At 36.0% G+C, this 19,089-nt stretch overlaps 2 protein-coding genes across 2 annotated transcripts in view; both read right to left on the bottom strand.

Moving 5' to 3' along the window:
• The window catches only part of LOC306876179 (dedicator of cytokinesis protein 9), a 94,253-nt gene extending 85,519 nt beyond the window's left edge, over positions 1-8,734 (bottom strand). The window contains exon 1 of the mRNA XM_079427169.1: positions 8,295-8,734. Within this exon, the coding sequence (XP_079283295.1) occupies positions 8,295-8,411 (117 nt within the window). The 5' untranslated portion in view covers positions 8,412-8,734. The remainder of the gene's footprint in view (positions 1-8,294) is intronic.
• Positions 8,735-10,309: 1,575 nt separating this feature from the next.
• LOC306875866 (FERM, ARHGEF and pleckstrin domain-containing protein 1-like) overlaps positions 10,310-19,089 on the bottom strand; it is a 49,173-nt gene continuing 40,393 nt past the window's right edge. Inside the window, exons 17-26 of the mRNA XM_079426617.1 lie at positions 17,914-17,995; positions 17,598-17,835; positions 16,670-16,869; positions 16,156-16,245; positions 15,991-16,073; positions 15,665-15,774; positions 14,595-14,770; positions 14,400-14,507; positions 14,137-14,288; positions 10,310-11,869 (exon numbers count right to left, since the gene is read on the bottom strand). Of these exons, the coding sequence (XP_079282743.1) occupies positions 11,794-11,869; positions 14,137-14,288; positions 14,400-14,507; positions 14,595-14,770; positions 15,665-15,774; positions 15,991-16,073; positions 16,156-16,245; positions 16,670-16,869; positions 17,598-17,835; positions 17,914-17,995 (1,315 nt within the window). The 3' untranslated portion in view covers positions 10,310-11,793. The remainder of the gene's footprint in view (positions 11,870-14,136; positions 14,289-14,399; positions 14,508-14,594; positions 14,771-15,664; positions 15,775-15,990; positions 16,074-16,155; positions 16,246-16,669; positions 16,870-17,597; positions 17,836-17,913; positions 17,996-19,089) is intronic.

The raw sequence follows: 19,089 nt of genomic DNA, 5'->3' as shown, positions 1-19,089 counted from the left end.
TGAATGTTTAGACAGACAGACAGACAGACAGACAGACAGACAGATAGAGTGTGTGTGAGTGAGTGTGCTATTGTCCTGGAGAAGAGCCCTGCGCTCAGATCACTGTCTGCAGTTCATCTGTCCTGCTGAAATACACTGTTATGGAAACCTCGCAGACCAATAACAGATCCATTAGAGATGAGCAAGAGACAGAGAGACATAAAGACAGAGAGGGAGAGAGAGGAAGGGCTTGGTTCTATCTGTTTTGTTTTACCTCCTTGAAAAATAGTTGTTGTCATAGCACTAATCTCATTATGCCTGTTAACAACATATAGGCCTAACCTAGTCAGCCAGACAGGTTTCATCCTGTTTATTCAATATAAGACCAAAAACATAACAAACTGGACGTGCAGTTATTTCCTTAGGGAAAGCCTGTGGTTTGATAGCAGTGTACAGATCTGCTACACCAAACCACATTCAAAAATACTACACCTACCTGTAATCAATAATACAACGTACACGACACACACACACACTTGCAAACACAGGAAGTGTAAAAAGTGTGACAATAAAACAGATTACATTTTTTATGATCCTACTCATTCATCTACTTGCGTTAGTGTGCATGGTCAATTCTCATTGACTGTCTCTAAGGCTTTTATTTTAAACAAATACTGCAAAATACTGTTTAACCAAGTAGCAACTTTGACATTCTTTCCAAATAAATGAAAAGAAAAGAGGAAAGGACAGAGCCTGTTGATATAAAGGCTTGTGTGTACTTTATTAATAAATTAGGCTTTTTTAATGATTGACTTCCAAGACACTCAAGCCAATCAATACAACCAAACTTGACAACATAACATCTGCTCTTCAAAATTAGTTTTGTAGGCCTAGACAAATATACACTAACGCTCAAAATGTTTCTGAAAGAAGACTCTGCTCATCAAGGCCGCAGTAATTTAATAATCAACAGTAGTATTGTCAAAAATTATAACAATTTAAAACAGATTTCTATTATAATATATTATTACAATGATGCAAAGCTGAATTTTCAGCATAATTATTACAGTCTTCAGTTTCACATGATTTAGAATACTTACTAACCTCAAACATTTGAACTGTAGTGTAAATAGTGTCTGCAACACAGTATGACTCTTTTAAAAAAGTACATTTTGAATTTAAAAATGTTGAATTTTAAATAGTTCTAAACCGAATAGTAAAACAAAAGCAGTCAACAGGTTTCTAAAATCAACCTCAAGTATTCCATGAAGGTGGTTAAGTAAATGTCCAGAGTTGGAATCTAAGACAAAACTCAAAGAGTGTTTTCATTTGTATTTGTTTTTTACTCATTACAAAATACTTCTATTTTTAGTTGTGTTGTTTAACAGTTTCATGATGCTTCACTTTAAAATGTGGAAACTAGTAATATTAAAGAATATGTAAGCAATAGTGCAAATATTCTCCTGTAGGCCTATGTATTGCTCATCTGCACATATTAGGCTAATACTCAAAGATTCTCCATGTCAGTATATATGCATTTTTATATTTGTCTGTTTAATATAAAGGCAGATTTAGTGGGTGAGAGTCATTTTCAGCCTGTAATGCTCGACACACTGTACAATCCTGACCCCAAAATTATAAAAAATGATCACATGAATCAGGCTATAACATGTTTAATCCTATCTTAACCTTACAACCCTTACAAAGTAGTACTGTGGCATTCCAGGAACACCATGGTAAGCATACAATGATGAAAACCATGCAACTTACCATGGTACATTTTGGTACTTTCTTACAGGTGAATTCCCCTCAACATCAAACAGACTGTGTGTATGTGTGTGTGTGTGTTTCCCTGCAGGGTGTGAAGCAGAGGCTGGACATCATCAGAGCAGCTCTCCTGAGCGCCTGTGGGCAGCTGTAATGTGATCTGTATGCGTGTGTTTATGAGGAAGGAAGTGCCGTGGAGGAGGTCACTCTGAACAATGCGGCTCTAACACTGGCAAAGAGAAATCAGTGGGAACCAGGATGGCCAGTCCCTCATCTCCATCTCTTGCCTAATTCGCTCCCACAATTACCAACAGCACCCCGCAGACAATAGAGTCATAACACATTGCTCTTCAGATGTCATAAACACATGCTGTTTGGACAAACAGCCAGAGTTCATCAATGTCAGACAGTTGGATAACAGTTCAGTTTATATGAACACTGTATAGTGCAATACTGCCTCGCAGCAAACAGAGAGCACTTTGGCTAACATTCTAGTAAGAACATTAGAACAAAAACATTGAGAATTAACGGTTTCATAACTTAAAGGGAACATTAGCAAAACATTATTTGTTACTAGCAATTAGACATATTACCCAGCTAACTTCATCACTGAACACAAGCCGACTGAATTCCTCAGGTTTCTGCGTGTTTATGATGACATCATAAACCAGGTGCATGTTGGGAGAGTGATAAGTGTCGATTTATTATTGGTTCGAGGGTGAAGCCAAACTTGGATGATTTTCATGCCAGTGTATGATGACAGCATATATTTGATGTGCAAACACATAACTCATGATACACAAGAGTTCATTTCAGGCTGCTATTTATTTATTTTTTTAAATCAGATCTGATTATTAAATGAGGCTTATATTTCAGACTGTATAAACTGGTAGTGAATGTTGGTGGTAAACATAACACTTCAAGTTACTTGCTTTTGTTTTTCAGAGCCACTAAGTGCCTATTAATGCCCACCTGAACAAAGTCCATGATTAGTGAAAACCACACAAAATCTAGCCAGATGACTATCGCACACAGGAGATCTGTAATACACAGGCAAATTAACCCTTGAAATACAGCAGGTGTTTTACTGACCAATGCTAGTTGTGTTTAAAATCAGCATCACTAGTCTTATAGAGTCCAACAGTCAGGTTCCAGAAGTAAAATCCCATTCATTTTTAATAATAACAAGACATACTGCAAAAAAAATTTTTCTTACTTAGATTTTTGTCTTGTTTCCAGCCAAAATATCTAAAAATTCTTAAATCAATAAGGATTTTCTAGACAAGTAAAAATTATTTTTTAAATAACAATTCAAATGTAAGTGAGTTTTTGCTTGAAACAAGCAAAATAATCTGCCAATGGGGTAAGCAAAATAATCTTATTTCAAACAGAAAACAAGATTATTTTTCTTACCCCATTTGGCAGATTATTTTGCTTGTTCTAAGCAAAAACTAACTTAAATTTGAATAGTTTTTTCTGAAAACAAGAATTTTTACTTGTCTAGAAAATCCTTCTTATTTTAAGAATTTTTAGATATTTTGGCTGGAAACATGACAAAAAATCTAAGTAAGAAAAGCTTAGATTTATATATATTTTTTTTATATTTATACTTTATATTTCTCCATAGCTTTTAATTTGATTATGTCTTTGCAATGCTTAATTTCCCTCATTAAAGCCAATAAGAAAAATGATGAAGATTAATGGGAAAAATACTTCTGGATGGGCACTAGCTGCGTTTCCATTACAGATGGAAAAACTTTAGCTATATTTTATAAAATATATATATATATATATAAATCTAGGGCTGCCACTAACGACTATTTTTATCTATCGACTAATTTATCGATTAATCGGTTAATCTAAACGATTAATTTCCCACAAAAAAATCAACAATTTTACTAAAGAATATTTTAGTAATCCAAATTTCTATGAAATCCTTTTTTAAGGCAAAAGTAGAGTGCAGCATAGAGTGCAAGAAGCAAGTGTCCATCTCATAGTCCAAATCACTGAAATCAAAGTTCAGTATTATAGTGTAAGAATGACAACATCTTGAAATAGCACACGCTGCATTCCCAGATGAACGTTATAATAAACACAAACTCACAACAACATGCAGAGATGGAGTTTGAGACGCTCCACACATGTAAATGATAACAGTTTCTGTGGAGCTACTGTGAACGGAGCCGCGGTGAGACGCACGTACTTAACCTAACAGGCATGTAAATAATAAAAGCACATACTGTGTTAGAACTGCATCGCATATAATTATTCAATTAAATCATAGCGTTTGTGAATTCACAATTATGCTTAATTATGATTTTTAAATGGGTTTAATATATCATGCAGCCTTGGATGCGTTTTATGGATTCTCGTCCGTGAAATGCGCCACTTCCGGTATTTTGCCGGTTAGTCGACGCCAGCACAATGAGGTCGATGATTTTTAAAAATCGGCTAGTCGACTAAAATCGACGAATTGCGACAGCCCTATAAATGTCGATAAAAAAGTATAGCATTTCCATTAACCGATGTTATGCGATTAAAACATAATTTTTTTCCTTTCCCGATGGATTTTGGTATAGGGTTCGGTCTACGTATATAGCAGCCACTGCGCTAGCCATTATATTTAATTGAAGGAGGCGTATGTGTGTGTCTTTACAGAAGCAGCGTGGAGAGCCACTTCTGAAACATGCCGTGGCACAGCTGATATGAACACAAGCACTGATTAGATCAGCTCCGACAGCCGTGTCGGAGCCGTGACTTGCCCCAGATGTGTGCAGTGTAAATTGTCTAAGCATTAATGGCAAGGAAAGCCGCTTATACTTGAGAGTAGCCACGTATGAAGTGTTTCATGGAGGTTATAGTACATTGAAGAATGATCATATGACTTTTTCGTATGCCATGTGACCTGAAAATGCGAAAAAAAACAAAACGTTTCCATTGCAGTTCTGCAAAATATTCCTTTTTCGAATTGGCTGAAAAACCACCTCATGCGAACATAGGGCTCGGCGATATGGCCCAAAAAAAATCCCCTAGTTTTTCACAAAAAAATCAGATTTACAATTTAAATCGTTTTATTTCCCCGTACTTAAAATCAATCTGCAGATGACAAAGTATTGTTCAAAACAAGTTCTAACTTTATTTTGTTTTGATTTTCCCTTCTGGGATTTGATCTGAATTCCCCCCTTGGGGTTAAAGTGCAATCAGAAACAACAAGCCAAAAAAACAAGATGGCAGGCCCTGCCATTGTAAACAGTGAAAATGTAACAAACTAACATAACATAAAATGTAACGTAACATAAGACATAAAATTAAGTGATTTGGCCTGAATCGTGAATCCGTATTCAGAAAGGCACGGAAAACAAATAACGATTGCTAACGGTTGCCTGTTACATTACAGTACATCAAATTTGACTTACCACATAAACAGAGTAAGGAGAGATGACTGAGGATGATGACGAATAATTTACACATCCTGAGCACCACTGACAAGCATCTGATCTTGTAAAATGTGTGGTAAGTACTGCCGCTCCATAGCATAAACAGAGTACGTGCTTTCGCGAATCTTGTAAGTGAAAGTGAAACTAAAACTAAAAAGCAATCGTGTATTCAAAAGCAGCTTCAATGCCAGGCATAAGAGCGGCTCCCTAATGCCTGCAATTTTATGTACAGTATGATTACCTAATGATAAAACTGCGAGAGAAAGTATTGAAATATATATTTATCTCCCATCTCGTATTTATTCCCTTTAAGGAGTTCCGTAGTACACGTCATTATTTTTTTTGAAAAAACGATTTTCATTCAAACAAAGTCGACGTAAACTACACAATCGAGTTAATCGATAAAATCGATTTATCACCCAGCTCTATGCGAGCATTCTTTTTTTTTTTTTTTTTGCCATATATGGGTGTTTCTGCAAAATTGACACGTTTCCATTAGGCATATTTTCAATTCGCAATTTCAATTTGTTCAATTTGAAGGGTAATGGCAACAGCTATATACTGTTGCACTCTATTGATAATACGCAGAACTAGTTTTTGAACAAACCCTTGAAGTATTGAACTTTGGCTTTCTTGCATAGTGCTATGGACATAAACGTTACCTCGAGACACATTTTTTTGGTATCGTTACTTTTCTAAGCAATAATACTTTATGTTTATCTGGTGGTTGATAAAGGGTAAAATGGGCATAGACTGACATTGTAAAAGGAACCTGAGCCATATGTAAAGACTTGATTCTTTTGACTTGAGCCTTTAAGTCAAAAGCAATCTATTCAATAGCAACCAAGCAATCACGCAAAATAACACAATTTGCACAAGCACACACCACTCACATTTTCTTCAGAAAATGTAAAAATCCTCTTTTGTGTTTCATGTATGACACCCAAAACTATTTATATCTACTTGAAGACATCTGAGAGGAGGATTTCACAGTCTTGTTTTTGAAATTCATCCCACAGTCCAGAGTGGGTTCATAGATGAACACCTGATTCAAGATGAAATGAAAATTGCATGTGACCATACATTACAGTTTACACGCCTAAACACATATCTGTGGGTCTCCCTCCACCCCAAAGCACAATACATTTGTGTTCAGAGGCCTGTCAGAGCACAAACGTGACACAATCTATCCATTATTCTACAAACACAGAGTCACATTTCATTATATTTACATGTATAATGCAGGAATGCAAGTGTGTGTGTGTGTGTGTGTGAGCTCACTGAAGTTACACACACATTCTTGGCCCACCATATGCTTCATTGAGAGTTCATTCTGACAGTTCTGATCCTCAGATTCAGACTCAGCCAGAGCATTCTGGAATTGAACTCTCAGGCTGTGTTCAGAATGGAAGCATACTTCTTACTGTGCAGTGGATACTGTATACTGCCATATATTTTAAAAAGTATGTGAATCAGAAAGTTATTATTATTATTGAACAATAAACCTTTCAAATATGATAAAATTCATGAAAATTGGATATTTCTTCTGGTTCTTTCATCCCTCTGGAAATGGAAGGTCAAGTTGCTATTCTACATTTTGGCTAAAATAGTAATTCATATTAATTTGTACAGTCTCGTACATTTTTAATTATGATCTGCTTACACCCCACTGATGGTTAGATTTAGATAGTGGACATTCATGCTTAGCAAACATTCTGTGCACAGTATGCATAAGGCATAAACAGTAGGTACAGTAGTATGCTAGTATGCTATTCGGTACACACACTTAAACAGCTTGTGGTTTTATACAACAAAACCTGAGTATCAATGACTCATTCACACAAGTCTGGACTCAAATCACTTCCTTTTGAAAACATCCGTATAGGGTTGAGATGAACACCTGAAATGTGCAAGAATACAGAGTAATTAAGTAGTCATTCAGTGAATGCTTTTATCCAAAGCGACTTACGGCACAGGGTCAGTCCCGTGAGGTTAAGAGTCTTAATCAAGGGCATACAGCTGACAGTTCATGGCTCAACCCTTGTGGAATTTAAACCAAATGCCTTTAATTACCAATCCAGATCATTCACCACTAAATCACACTGTTTGGATTGTGAGGGAGAGATGTTCACTCAAACAGTCCTCCAGGAATACACTGCCTCTCTAGTACAGAAATAATAAAATCACACCAAGGTGTGACCATGTGTGTTTCTGCCTCGCTTTCTCTGTCAACGAGTTGGATGAAGTCCATTTCTGTCAGGGCCACTATCATCAAAGATGACAGACAATTAGCAAACAGTTTGAATTGGCGTTATGGTTCTGTTCTGGGCAAGAACTCCCTGTGCATCCATGCAGCCTAGCATGGATGAGAGCAGGGAGAGCAGCAATAACCCTCCGGGGTAACATAACAGAACCAACATAAATGTATTGCATATATCATTAACGTTTACTAATTAAATTAGCCTGATTCAAAGGAGAATCAGAAGGCCAAATCCTAACTGAATGAAAGGAGGAGCTGGGGATGTAGGAGTGTTGTTAGCTATTGAGCAATGCAAAAGCTGGTGATAATACTGAAGGACCTTATATATGGGTGCTGTGATAGATGTCACATCCCTAGACGTGGATCAGCTGAGAGTCAACTAATGCAAGCTGGACCTGTCAGAACTGCTGCTATACGCTTGATTTCTGTATCCAAAATACGTGCAAGGAAAGTTGGATTCATCATTCAGTCAGGACAACATTACACACACAGATACAACAAAGCACATATTACTTCTTCCTACAAAAATACTTGTGTAGTCTATGAACTGTCCATTAATTAATAAGAAAAAACTAAAATATAGCCTATAAAATTAGGCCAAACATCAACCACTTGCATTGCATTGATTTTTCTCTGAAACGTATTTATCTGCATTATGTCTGAGGGATGTGCTACGACAATGACAAAATCAACATGTTACAATAGCATACAGATTAATTATCCTTTACCTGATTTTTATACAAAGTTTCACTTTGTTTACTCTTGCCAGAAGTTCGAACCCGCGACCAGCAGTAATAAGCTCTAATTCTTAACCACTACACCTCAGCACAAACGGGCATACAGTTACTCACCACTAAAACCGACGTCCTGACCGCCTCCGACACGCTCTGCCGCAGCTCCGCCGCCGTGCCCGGTTTACTGAGCCCCCGGGTGAATTTACGCGTCTCCGCGTGGCTCGAGACTGACATGTCGAGCTACAAACTTTCATTAATTTCCAGTAGACGTGTAAATAAATAAATTAAAAACATTCAAAGTCTGTTTTCTCCGCTGTCCCCGACTACCTTAGCGAGCGCCTGTGATATAAAAATCCTTCCTAAAAGCCCTCCGCCGTTAACTCTCATGTTCAGATGAACGCGACGTTTCCATTGCTTTAAAGTCTCCAGAACGTGTTGGAGGTTTAAATGAAACGCTTTCCCGTGCTGTCATGGTCTCATGTCCGTGTGTTTGTGGGAGGTTTAACACACGCCGCTGAAATCAGGCGTAATCCCGTCCCGTCTCGACTCCCTCCCCTGTCCAGAGACTTTACAAACTCTACTACGACCAAGTCTTGCTGCTTAATATTCATGAGCAAAGCCGATATCCACGCGAAGGTTCCAAGAAATGTATTCATTATTCATGAACCGGCGCGTAATTCTATTCATATTAATGAGCTAAGATTTCGCCATAGTAGGAATCGTTAATTCGCGACTGGTATTTAATTAAATACATACTACAGAATTTACATAATTTCACAAGTCAAATGACTCTCAGAAATGTAAAGTGTTCACTTTCTCTTATCAAACGAGCATCAGTCTGTGGTGTGTTCTGAGGGGCCAGCAGTAATATAATGGGGTAAATCTCAGCGGGAGGGCCATACTCTGTGTGTGAAATCTCATTAGAGCTCCGCTTTACGCTACAAGAGAATGCAAGGAAATCCTCTCCAGTAACAGCACCAGATGGCAAGTGTAAACACCAACACGACGCGTATTTCTAAATACCTTCATTCTAACTACCCTCAAACTACCTAATTTATTTATTTATTTGATCATTTTATAAATATCGTACCTTTTTACAAAAAAATAAATAAAAAAATGGATTGTTTCTGAATTCAAATTCACTAAATAGGCTGCTGAGTGGTTTGCTAATGGTGTTAAAACATCTCTCAAATAAAGGAAAAATTATTAATATTTTAATAGGCCTATCAATATTTTAATTTGATATGTTTTATTTCTGTATAATTTTGAAGTGTGACTATATTTCCCATCTTTGAAGAGAGTAAAAAGAATGAAAATGTTCTGTTGAGTGGTGTTTAGTAATGGCGTTTAAAATAGCTTTCAAATGAGACAAATATTACATTTAAAAGAATGAATAGAGCAAGTTAGTGTTAGTGTTTTTTGCTTTTTGTTAATTGTATAATAAATAAAAAGTAAACAAATAGCCAAGATAGAATACAAAAACAATAGAGAAGCTAGTGTTTTTTTTTAAATATATAACAAATAAAAGGAAACAGGTAGAATATAAAAACAATAGAGCAAACTAGTGTTAAAGGCCTTTTTTTGTTTGTTTTTGTTTTTTGTTAATTGTATAATAAATAAAAAGAAAACAAATAGCCAAGATAGAATACAAAAAAAAAAAAAGAATAGTGTTTTTTGTTTTTGTTAGTTTTTTTAAGAAAACAAGCAGTTAGTAAATGAATAGAGTGCAAGTCTAAAAGGGGCAAGAATAGAGTGCTAGAGTTAGAGGGTCAAATAAAGTTGGAAGAGATGTGTTTTAGCCGGTTCTTGATCATTATCATTCTTATTAAGCTATTTTAATATCTTTAAATACATTCATTCATTCGTTCCTTCGTTAATTCATACATCCATTAATTTTCTAAACTCCAAAAAGTCTTTCTGCTACTCTGGCGGCAGAAATGATTCACTCTTACTTCCATGATAACCAAACAGAATCACCCATATACACTAAAATATCATATATTATTGTATTTTATTGCATATATGTATGAGCCTTGATTTTGATTTTCTATTGGTTAATGCCCTCAAACTGATGATGTATCGCCCTCTGCTGACCAGTGTAATGCAGAAAGACCACAGAAGTCAACTGCTTTCTGGAATGAGGTTTTATTGCTTTCATTTCCAATAAACTCTCTCTCTCTTTGTCTTTCTCCATTCATTTTAGCAGTGTTTGGGCCGTATGAAACTAAAACATCATGTTTATCTGCACATTTTAAAGCTTTACTTCTTCTGTGGACTAAACTAACCTGTAAAATGCAGTTGTGGTTTATACGGTGCTGCCTATGGCTGAATGTGAAAATTATATTTCTAAAATGACAGTGAGAAGTGTCAATCTTCTTACAACCTTGAATAACAAAATATCCTTTCTTCGTTATCAAATGTTATATGGTGACTGAATTAAACATAGCATAAAATACCTTTTGTGTGTTATGCTCTTAATGGCACTTGAACTCTATAAATATAAGGTTCGGTTGACGAATGTTGACGAAATGTACTTGTGTATTTTATAACTTGCCTTTAAATCCCAAATTTGCCATGCTTTTTACATTATTCAATCCAAAATGGAAACAAACAGAAATACCAATCATGATTTTGGCACATTGGTTTCTGGAACCCAACATGGTTTCAGCTGAAAGAAACAAAGTCTAAAACATAGAAACATAGAAATTTGTACTATAAAAACCATGGCACTGAAATGGATCTGCCTCCTTTTAAAGGCAACAAGTGACACTTACGGCTTACACTTACAATTAAATATCATTTACAAATTGAGATTCTGTAAAAGCACAGTTAAAAAAATGCAAGAAATGCTTTTTCATGTTTTTTACACTAGAGGACTCAAACATTAAAAAGCACCTGTGTGTTTATGTGGAACGTCATGAGATTAAAGGGGAATTCCACCTCTCTTCATCTCTGAGCCTTTATCAACACTTTTCCTTTTAGTTTCTCAAAATAATGACTTTAGTATGTCAACATATGCTATAAATAGGCCTTATAATAAACCTCAGTTAACCTTATGTCCTATTCACACCCAACACTAACACATCCTGTGAACACACAGTAGCACCTTTCAATATTTGAGGCCATTTTATGAAACACATAATGCAGTTTTTGTGAACATCTCACTAAGGATTTGTAATCACCTTTTATCTGACTCTCTGATTTTCTCCCTTAAAATAAAACTTTAAAGTCACTGATGCAGTTTAAGCACTTTACATATTATTTCGGTTTCTTACAAGTAATTCAGCAAAATACAAATAATAGGAAAAAAAAAACTTGGCCGAGGCTAATATTTGAACTGAAGAGTGTCTATTAAAAGGCTCAGAAGTGAAATGGCGACATTCCCCTTTAATGTCATACTATGAATCAATGATATAAAAAACAAAAGTCAGTCACAAAAAAAAGTGACGTTGTCATAAAAGCACACAAACACACACACACATATATACTGAGATGGTTGCTCCCTATATGCCTGCATGGGTCTGTTGGTTTATGTTTTTTTCTGTCCAGGTCAGATGGCAGTTTCTGTGGGGTTCAGCCTGGTTCAGTCCAGGTCAGATGGCAGGTTCTCTGTGGTTCAGTCCGGTTCTGTCCGGTTCAGATAGCGGGTTCTGCTGGCAGAGACTGTAGCACTTCTGATCACTGTCATCCATCTACACAGACATCAAAATCTTACTATAAAACAAAACTTTATAACATTACAGGTCACATTTACCTTGCAAAAGACAAAAATGCATTTTTATATTGATCATTGATAATCATGATTTCTTGTTTAAAAAATTACTATTAAAATTAAATTAAATCAAAAAATTGTTTAAACAGTATTTGTTTTTCTTGACACCAGATTGTTAATGTGCAGAAACCTATAATAACTACAGAAATTATTTGGAGTTTTATTAATTTTTCAGAAAATATGATGTATATTTAAAAAAAACATCACAATGAACATTACGGTATTGTGAAGTTGCCTTTATTTATAGTAAGCAAATTAGCCCTTTGTTGTGATAAACAGTAAAGTGTGTTCAAGCGTTAGCAAAAGACAGTGTAAAGAAATGCTCTTTGAGAGAAGCAGTCAATCAGTGGAAGTTAAAAGCAGCTCGAAAGTGTGTTTATTTCTTGTCTCATTAGTGTTTAGCGCAGTTGTCATTGCTAGGAAACGCTTGTTTTGTTTACTGTGTTGAAACGTGCTGAAGTCACGTTTGGTCTCGTACTGTATCGTACCTTGTCAATGTAGTGCGCTTGCTTGGCCCTTTGTTGTGATAAACAGTAAAGTGTGTTCAGCTGAATTCAATTTCCATTCCATTTCCAGACTGAAGAGTGTAAAGACCATTGACTCTACTGTGCGAATCCACCGGGCAGGGACATCAGCAAGGGACATAAGTATTGCTTTTGATTCGTCCTCTTTTCTACGCCTTGCTTCAGTTCTGTTTCAGTTTGTATGACCAACTCTTACTATATAATTCCACATCCCTACTATTACTACCACTCGCAAACCACACATCACACACTACAGGCGGTGTAATCCTAACAACCTAAGCACTTTGTCTATGTCTGCTAATACACTACTTTCTTTTTCTATTGGTCTCTGGAATTGTCAGTCTGCAGTAAACAAAGCAGATTTTATTACATCTATTACTAGTCATTTAAGACTAAACCTCATGGCCCTGACAGAGACCTGGATCAAACCAGTGGATACTGCTAGGACTGCAGCAGTCTCCAATCATTTCTAATTTTCCCACACTCCCCTTCTGACTGGAAAAGGTGGAGACTGGTCTGCTTATCTCTAATGACTGGAAATTTATTCCCTTACCTTCTCTGGGTATTAACAGCTCCTTTGAATCACATTTAGTCACTATTACCCACCCTTTTAAAATCCATTTTGTAGTTGTATATCGACCCCCAGGACCACAAGGTAACTTCTTGGATGAATTAGATGTGCTGCTCTCAGCCTTTCATGAGGATGGTACTCCCCTAGTTTGGCTTGGAGACTTCAACATCCACCTCAGACTGCAGACTTCCACACTCTGCTTGCCTCTTTTGATCTCAAGAGAGTGTTAACTACGGCTGCTCACAAATCAGGCAACCAACTGGACCTTATTTACACACGACACTGCTCCACTGATCATCTACTGGCTACTCCACTGCACACCTCGGATCACTTCCTCCTCACTCTTAACCTCATCATGGTTCCTGACACAACACATACCCCTCCACGATGTAACCTACGCTCACTCTCACCCTCTCGGCTATGGTTTCATCTCCGCTTCCTCCCCCTAAACAGTTAGCATCTCTTGATGTTAACAGTGCTACTGATACTTTCTGCTCCACTCTTACATCTTGTTTAGACACTGCCATCCTGTACCACCCCTTCTGCCCCTTGGCTGTCTCATGTTCTCCACGAGCAACCAGTTTCAGAAGTGGACATTCAACTGAGGCTGCCTTGCTCTCAGTTGTTGAAGCCCTTTTTAGACTTGCACTCTATTAATTTACTAACTGCTTGTTTAAAACTAACACTAGTTTCTCTATTCTTTTTCTATTCTATTCCTTTTCTTTTTATTTATCATACAATTAACAAAAGCAAAAAGGCCTCTAACACTAGCTTGCTCTATTCTTTTTCTATTCTATCCGTTTTCTTTTTATTTATTATATAATTAAAAAAACCTTGCTACGTGTACTATGTTAAGCTAACTGAGACGTGTTATAGCGCTTGTGTATCATTGCTCTTTTGTTGATTTTGATTGCTTCCATTGTCCTCATTTGTAAGTTGCTTTGGATAAAAGTATCTGCTAAATGACTAAATGTACATATAAATATAATTTGAGTATTTGAGAGTATTTTTTAATGGATCCCAAATATGTTTTTTCAGTGTAGTTTGCAAGGTTTGCTATATCTCTTGGAAGAATAATGAGTTTTGCTTTACCTTTCGAAAAAGTATTCACTCTCCGTTCTGAAGTAGTAGATATGAGATTTGAAATGCAGTTTGAAGACGTGATCTTTATGGATGTTTTCCGACTCGCCAGCATGTGTTACCGAGTAACCCAACAACGGCAGACTGGCCAGCGGATACTCATCCTTACAGAGAGAACAGTCAACAGAGTAATGAGTGTGAGTCCAGACATTTCACACACATCCGACACATTCACAGAGGATATGACAGTGTGTGTGTGTCTGTTAGCGTTTTACCTCATGTGTTTTGTAGAAGAACAGGGTGAAGTTGGTGAAAACCACCCAGAGTTTCTGCCAGCCGTTACTGTTTTTAAACTTTCTGAGCAGATTTCCTGAGAGCTGGTTCTGTCAGACACAGTCAAGATGATGACCAAACTGTGTTACAGCATTTTCATACTTAAACACAGAGATGAGCAGATGGAGGACTGGTACCTCTATGGCGATGCTGAAGTCCAGCTTGGAAACACTGGTGTTGCGATGCCAGCACACGTGTGCTGTCGTGTTGCCGCGGTTAAGAGTGTTTCCTGAATTGTTGCCATTTCGAGGCAAAGATGTTCGAGATCCACAAAGATCATCCTCTGACTCCACTTCAGACGCCCCTGAGGATTCTGGGAAAAACATTTACTGTATCTTGAGACATATAATTGTACTAACACATGCTACTATATTGTTAGCAATTAGCATATTCTGACTCCTATAGACTTCTGTAAGTTCCTGATTAAACAGCTGATATACAGCGGAATAACGTGAAAAAGAAATGCACTTAATTGTATTGAATTGTAGTGTACTTCAGACCTTAAAAAAACATTTATTTAAGAAAACATGTAATTGCAGATAATAAAATATTAATGAAATAAAGTAAACTTTTAAAAAAGTGCCCTTTGTAATAATGCCAAATTAAAAGTTTTACTTCAAAGTACATTTTAAATCATTATATTTTAAGAATCTTTTGAATCTTATGTATTCTTTTGCACTTTAAAGAAGTACACTTGTTTTGAAGTGTTAATTAATATATTAATTCGTTTCAAATGAATTGACATTAATGTATATATTATTTTATCAAAACCAAAACGTCTTGTCAGTAATAAAAGTAATTATGAAATTGCACAAAACTTAAGTGGGTCATAAAAGCACTGAAAAGTTAAGCTAATTGCATTTAATATAAATTAAAACTAATACATTTTCATATTTAACATGCAATTAAGTGTCCTTAAAAACTGCATTCTTTTAAGTACATTATTACCACAAGAAGTACTCTTGTGACAATATATATCATAAAAAATATATAGATTCATGAAACAGCAACTTATATTTAATAAGAAAAAAAATAATTGCAAGAAAATGCAAATTAACTGGATCATGACAAGTGGCCAAAAAGGAAAGTAATTTTAGTGGTGGAGCGAAATATTATATTTTGTACTAAAAATATAACAGGGTCTATTTTAATGCTATGGTAACTGTATTTTGTAACAAAAGGTGTGATCTGATCATGTGTCACTTACTGACATCCTTGCTAGCAGACAGCAGGTCAGCGGTCAGTCCATTAGACTCTTCAGCCATGTCAACCGCCATCTTTAAATCCTCCATCCATTTCTCCATTTCTGACTCAGAACTGCAAGAGACAAGAGATCTGAATGTTTTTGAGGCATCCATCATATATGCACCTCTAACACTCTTGCATCCACTGAAGAAGCTGTACTGGACCGATCAATTGAAAAAGTGCTGTATGTAAACAATGGGCACAGTTAAAATAACTAAACTGTTGACTTGCTCTCTATTGCTGTACTTGCTGTCTGGCTGATGACACACAGATATTGTGAATGATTACCATGCGGCGACCACCAGTGACTGCTGCTGTACCATCAGTGTGAAGGAGTGCGGGACGCCCCACTCGTCCTCACTCTCCCGGATCTGAACACACACACAGATTTCTCATGGGTGGATTCTCATGCCAATCAATAACATCTGCACAAAGGTTGATGAGTTTTCTTACTGTCATGCCACGCAGAGGAAGTTGTCTGTGCACTGTAAACTGATTGGTTGATATTATCCCTCGAGTGCTGTACAATAGAACGTCACTGAACTGGCTCCACATAAAAATAAATAAAGAAAGAGTTCATCAGAAATCTGTTTCATTTCATGTGTAAAAATATGACGAGAGTTTAGTATTAGGTCTTGAGTTCGCTATATAGTTATTAGAATTTTCAGAATTACAAACATACTAGAATAATAGAATGTTGGTAACCAAACAGTTGCTGGTAACCATTGACTTCCATAGTATAGAAAAAAAAAATACTATGGAAGTCATTGGCAACCAGCAACTGTTTGGTTACCAACATTCTTCAAAATATATTCTTTTGTGTTCAACAGAAGAAAAAAAAAACTCATACAGGTTTGGAACAACATGAGGGGGAGTAAATGATGACAGAATTGTAATTTGTTCTATCCTTTAAGAACAATAGGTCTCTATATCATATAAAACATAGATGTGTGTACTGAAATCTCACCAGGAAGAACATGCGCTGTTGAAGGCCTTTCCCAGAGAGTTTGCTGAGGCAGCCCAGTCTGATGAGCTGACGTCCAGCCACGGCCAGATGCTCAACACCAATCAAATCCTTCTGAAGCTCCAGGAGTTTCTGATAGTTCTCGATCTCTTCCAGACCAGGACGAAGCGCAGCCTCCAATTCACACACATCGTCCAAAGCAGCTAAAACACACACAAACACATATACATACATTACTATTAAAAGGTCTGGGGTCAGTAAGATTTTTTTCAATATTGTTACTTTTAATAAAATAAATAATTTGATTCAGCAAAGATTCATTAAATAGAACAAAAATTACAGAAAAGACATATATAATTTTAAAAACACATTTCCATTTCAAATAAATTCTATTTATCAAGAAATCCTGATAAAAGTCACGGTTTCTAATAAAATATTAACAGCACAACTGTTTTCAACATTAATAATATTTATAATATATATATATATATATATATATATACACTTATAATTTTAAGTCTGTAAGTTTTACAAAATTTTGAGCAGTATAATATAATAAATATAATATATACACACCTTTTACTAAAGTCTATTTTCATCTTTTTTTTTTTGTCACCAAATAAATTACTGAAAGTATTGCATTATTATTTAATTTAACTTTTTTTTATTTGACCTCAATATAGGTCAAATTTATGAAGAAATACAGAACACATTTTAGCACCTCTGTATCGAAATATGGACTTCCCATTTATTTTTACAGTCCTAATATAGCCCTAAAATACAACTTTTAGCTATTTTTAAATAAATACCTTTATGAAGCTTTTTTTTTTTTTTTGAGGACATCCCCAAAAGCAAGTTGTTTTTTAGATTTAGCTGTCTTCAGGGAACATTTCTCCAAAACATTAGCACAGACACTGTTACACGCACGCACCTCTGCAGTCGCTGTAGTCGATGTTTGTCGGCGGGTAGTGCTTGCAGAGTCTGTCTAGTATCTGTCTGTAGTGCAGCAGGCGATGGAGGGGACTCAGCAGAAAGACGTTCAGAGGAATGTAACACACCTTCTGCAGCTCAAACTCACGGCACACACACTCCAGCCTGCGGGACGCGACACATGCTCTCTTCAGCGCAAACACACACTCTGAGATCATCTGCAGCTGAGCTGAGAGAGCCTGGAGGATCACAAACACACAGTACTGTCAATAACATGACCGATACACACACACACACACACACACACACAGCATTACCTTCAGCTCCTGTGCGCTCTTCAGCAGCAGGTCTCCTGTATGCTGCATTTCTCCTTTAACCTCCATAGTGCATCGGCCTTCCCTAAAACACATTACAGATACATTCAAAATACTGTTTTGAGTTCCCCAGAAGAAAGAAAGAAAGTCAGGTTTGGAATGAAAAGACGGAGAGTAAATGATGACAGAATTATTATTTTGGGTGATGAACTATCCCTTCAACTTATTGTACATATTTTAATCATTAGTTACTGAGTAATGGTGTGGTTTGACCAGCAGGTGGTGATCATAATAGACTCCAGATGTTTTCTGGCTGCGCAACAATTTGCATAATTACATTATTCACTAAAGCAGTTTCTCAGATCTGGTCCTCAAAGTCCTGCAGAGTTTAGCTTTAAGTCCTCAAACTCATCTGTTTGTAACTGTCTTAGCACTCATGAAGAGCTTGATTGCTTGCTTTTTGAGCTCTGTTTGATTAGAGTTGGCGTTGGACTCTACAGGACAGTGGACAGTAAACTTCTGAGTTGAAAAGGAGACCATAGCACATATAATTTTTGGGAACACTTTATTTTACAGTGTCCTTGTTACACCTTATATGTACTTACTATAGTAATAACAGTAAATTATGCATAAATACAAAGATTTAACCCCAAACCAAACCCTAATCGTAAGTACATGCGGTTAATTATATTACTCAGTACTTAACTGAATAATTACACTGTAACAAGGACACCATAATATAAATTGTAACCTAATTTTGTGTTCCCATTTGTTCCAACAGCAAAAACTAAAACCATAAAACATCTCAATTACCTGAAACAAAATAAATGTTAACAGACAAAAAAAAAATCTGTTAAACTTATTTTATTTCAGCTATTTGACAAGGCAACATTTCTCATTTTTGTTTAGTTTAAGCACTACAATAAACTAAAACTAATATATAAAACTTATGAATACTACATAGACATATTTAAAAAAAAACACACAACAAAATTGCAAAAACTTTAAAATTAAAATGAAAGCCAAAATAATAAAAAATAAAATCTAATTCATCTATTAAATTAAATATACAAGCATATCAATAATGCTAAAATAATACTGCTCTGAAGAAAAAAATATTTTAGTTTTCTTTTTTTTTTAATTATCTAGGATAATAAAACACAAGGTATAGTGTTATAA

The sequence above is a fragment of the Barbus barbus genome (genome assembly GCF_936440315.1).
Source record: "Barbus barbus genome assembly, chromosome: 10".
Taxonomy (NCBI): Eukaryota; Metazoa; Chordata; class Actinopteri; order Cypriniformes; family Cyprinidae; genus Barbus; species Barbus barbus.
The sequence above is the reverse complement of the archived record's forward strand: the minus strand, read 5'-3'. Positions and strand labels throughout refer to the sequence as shown.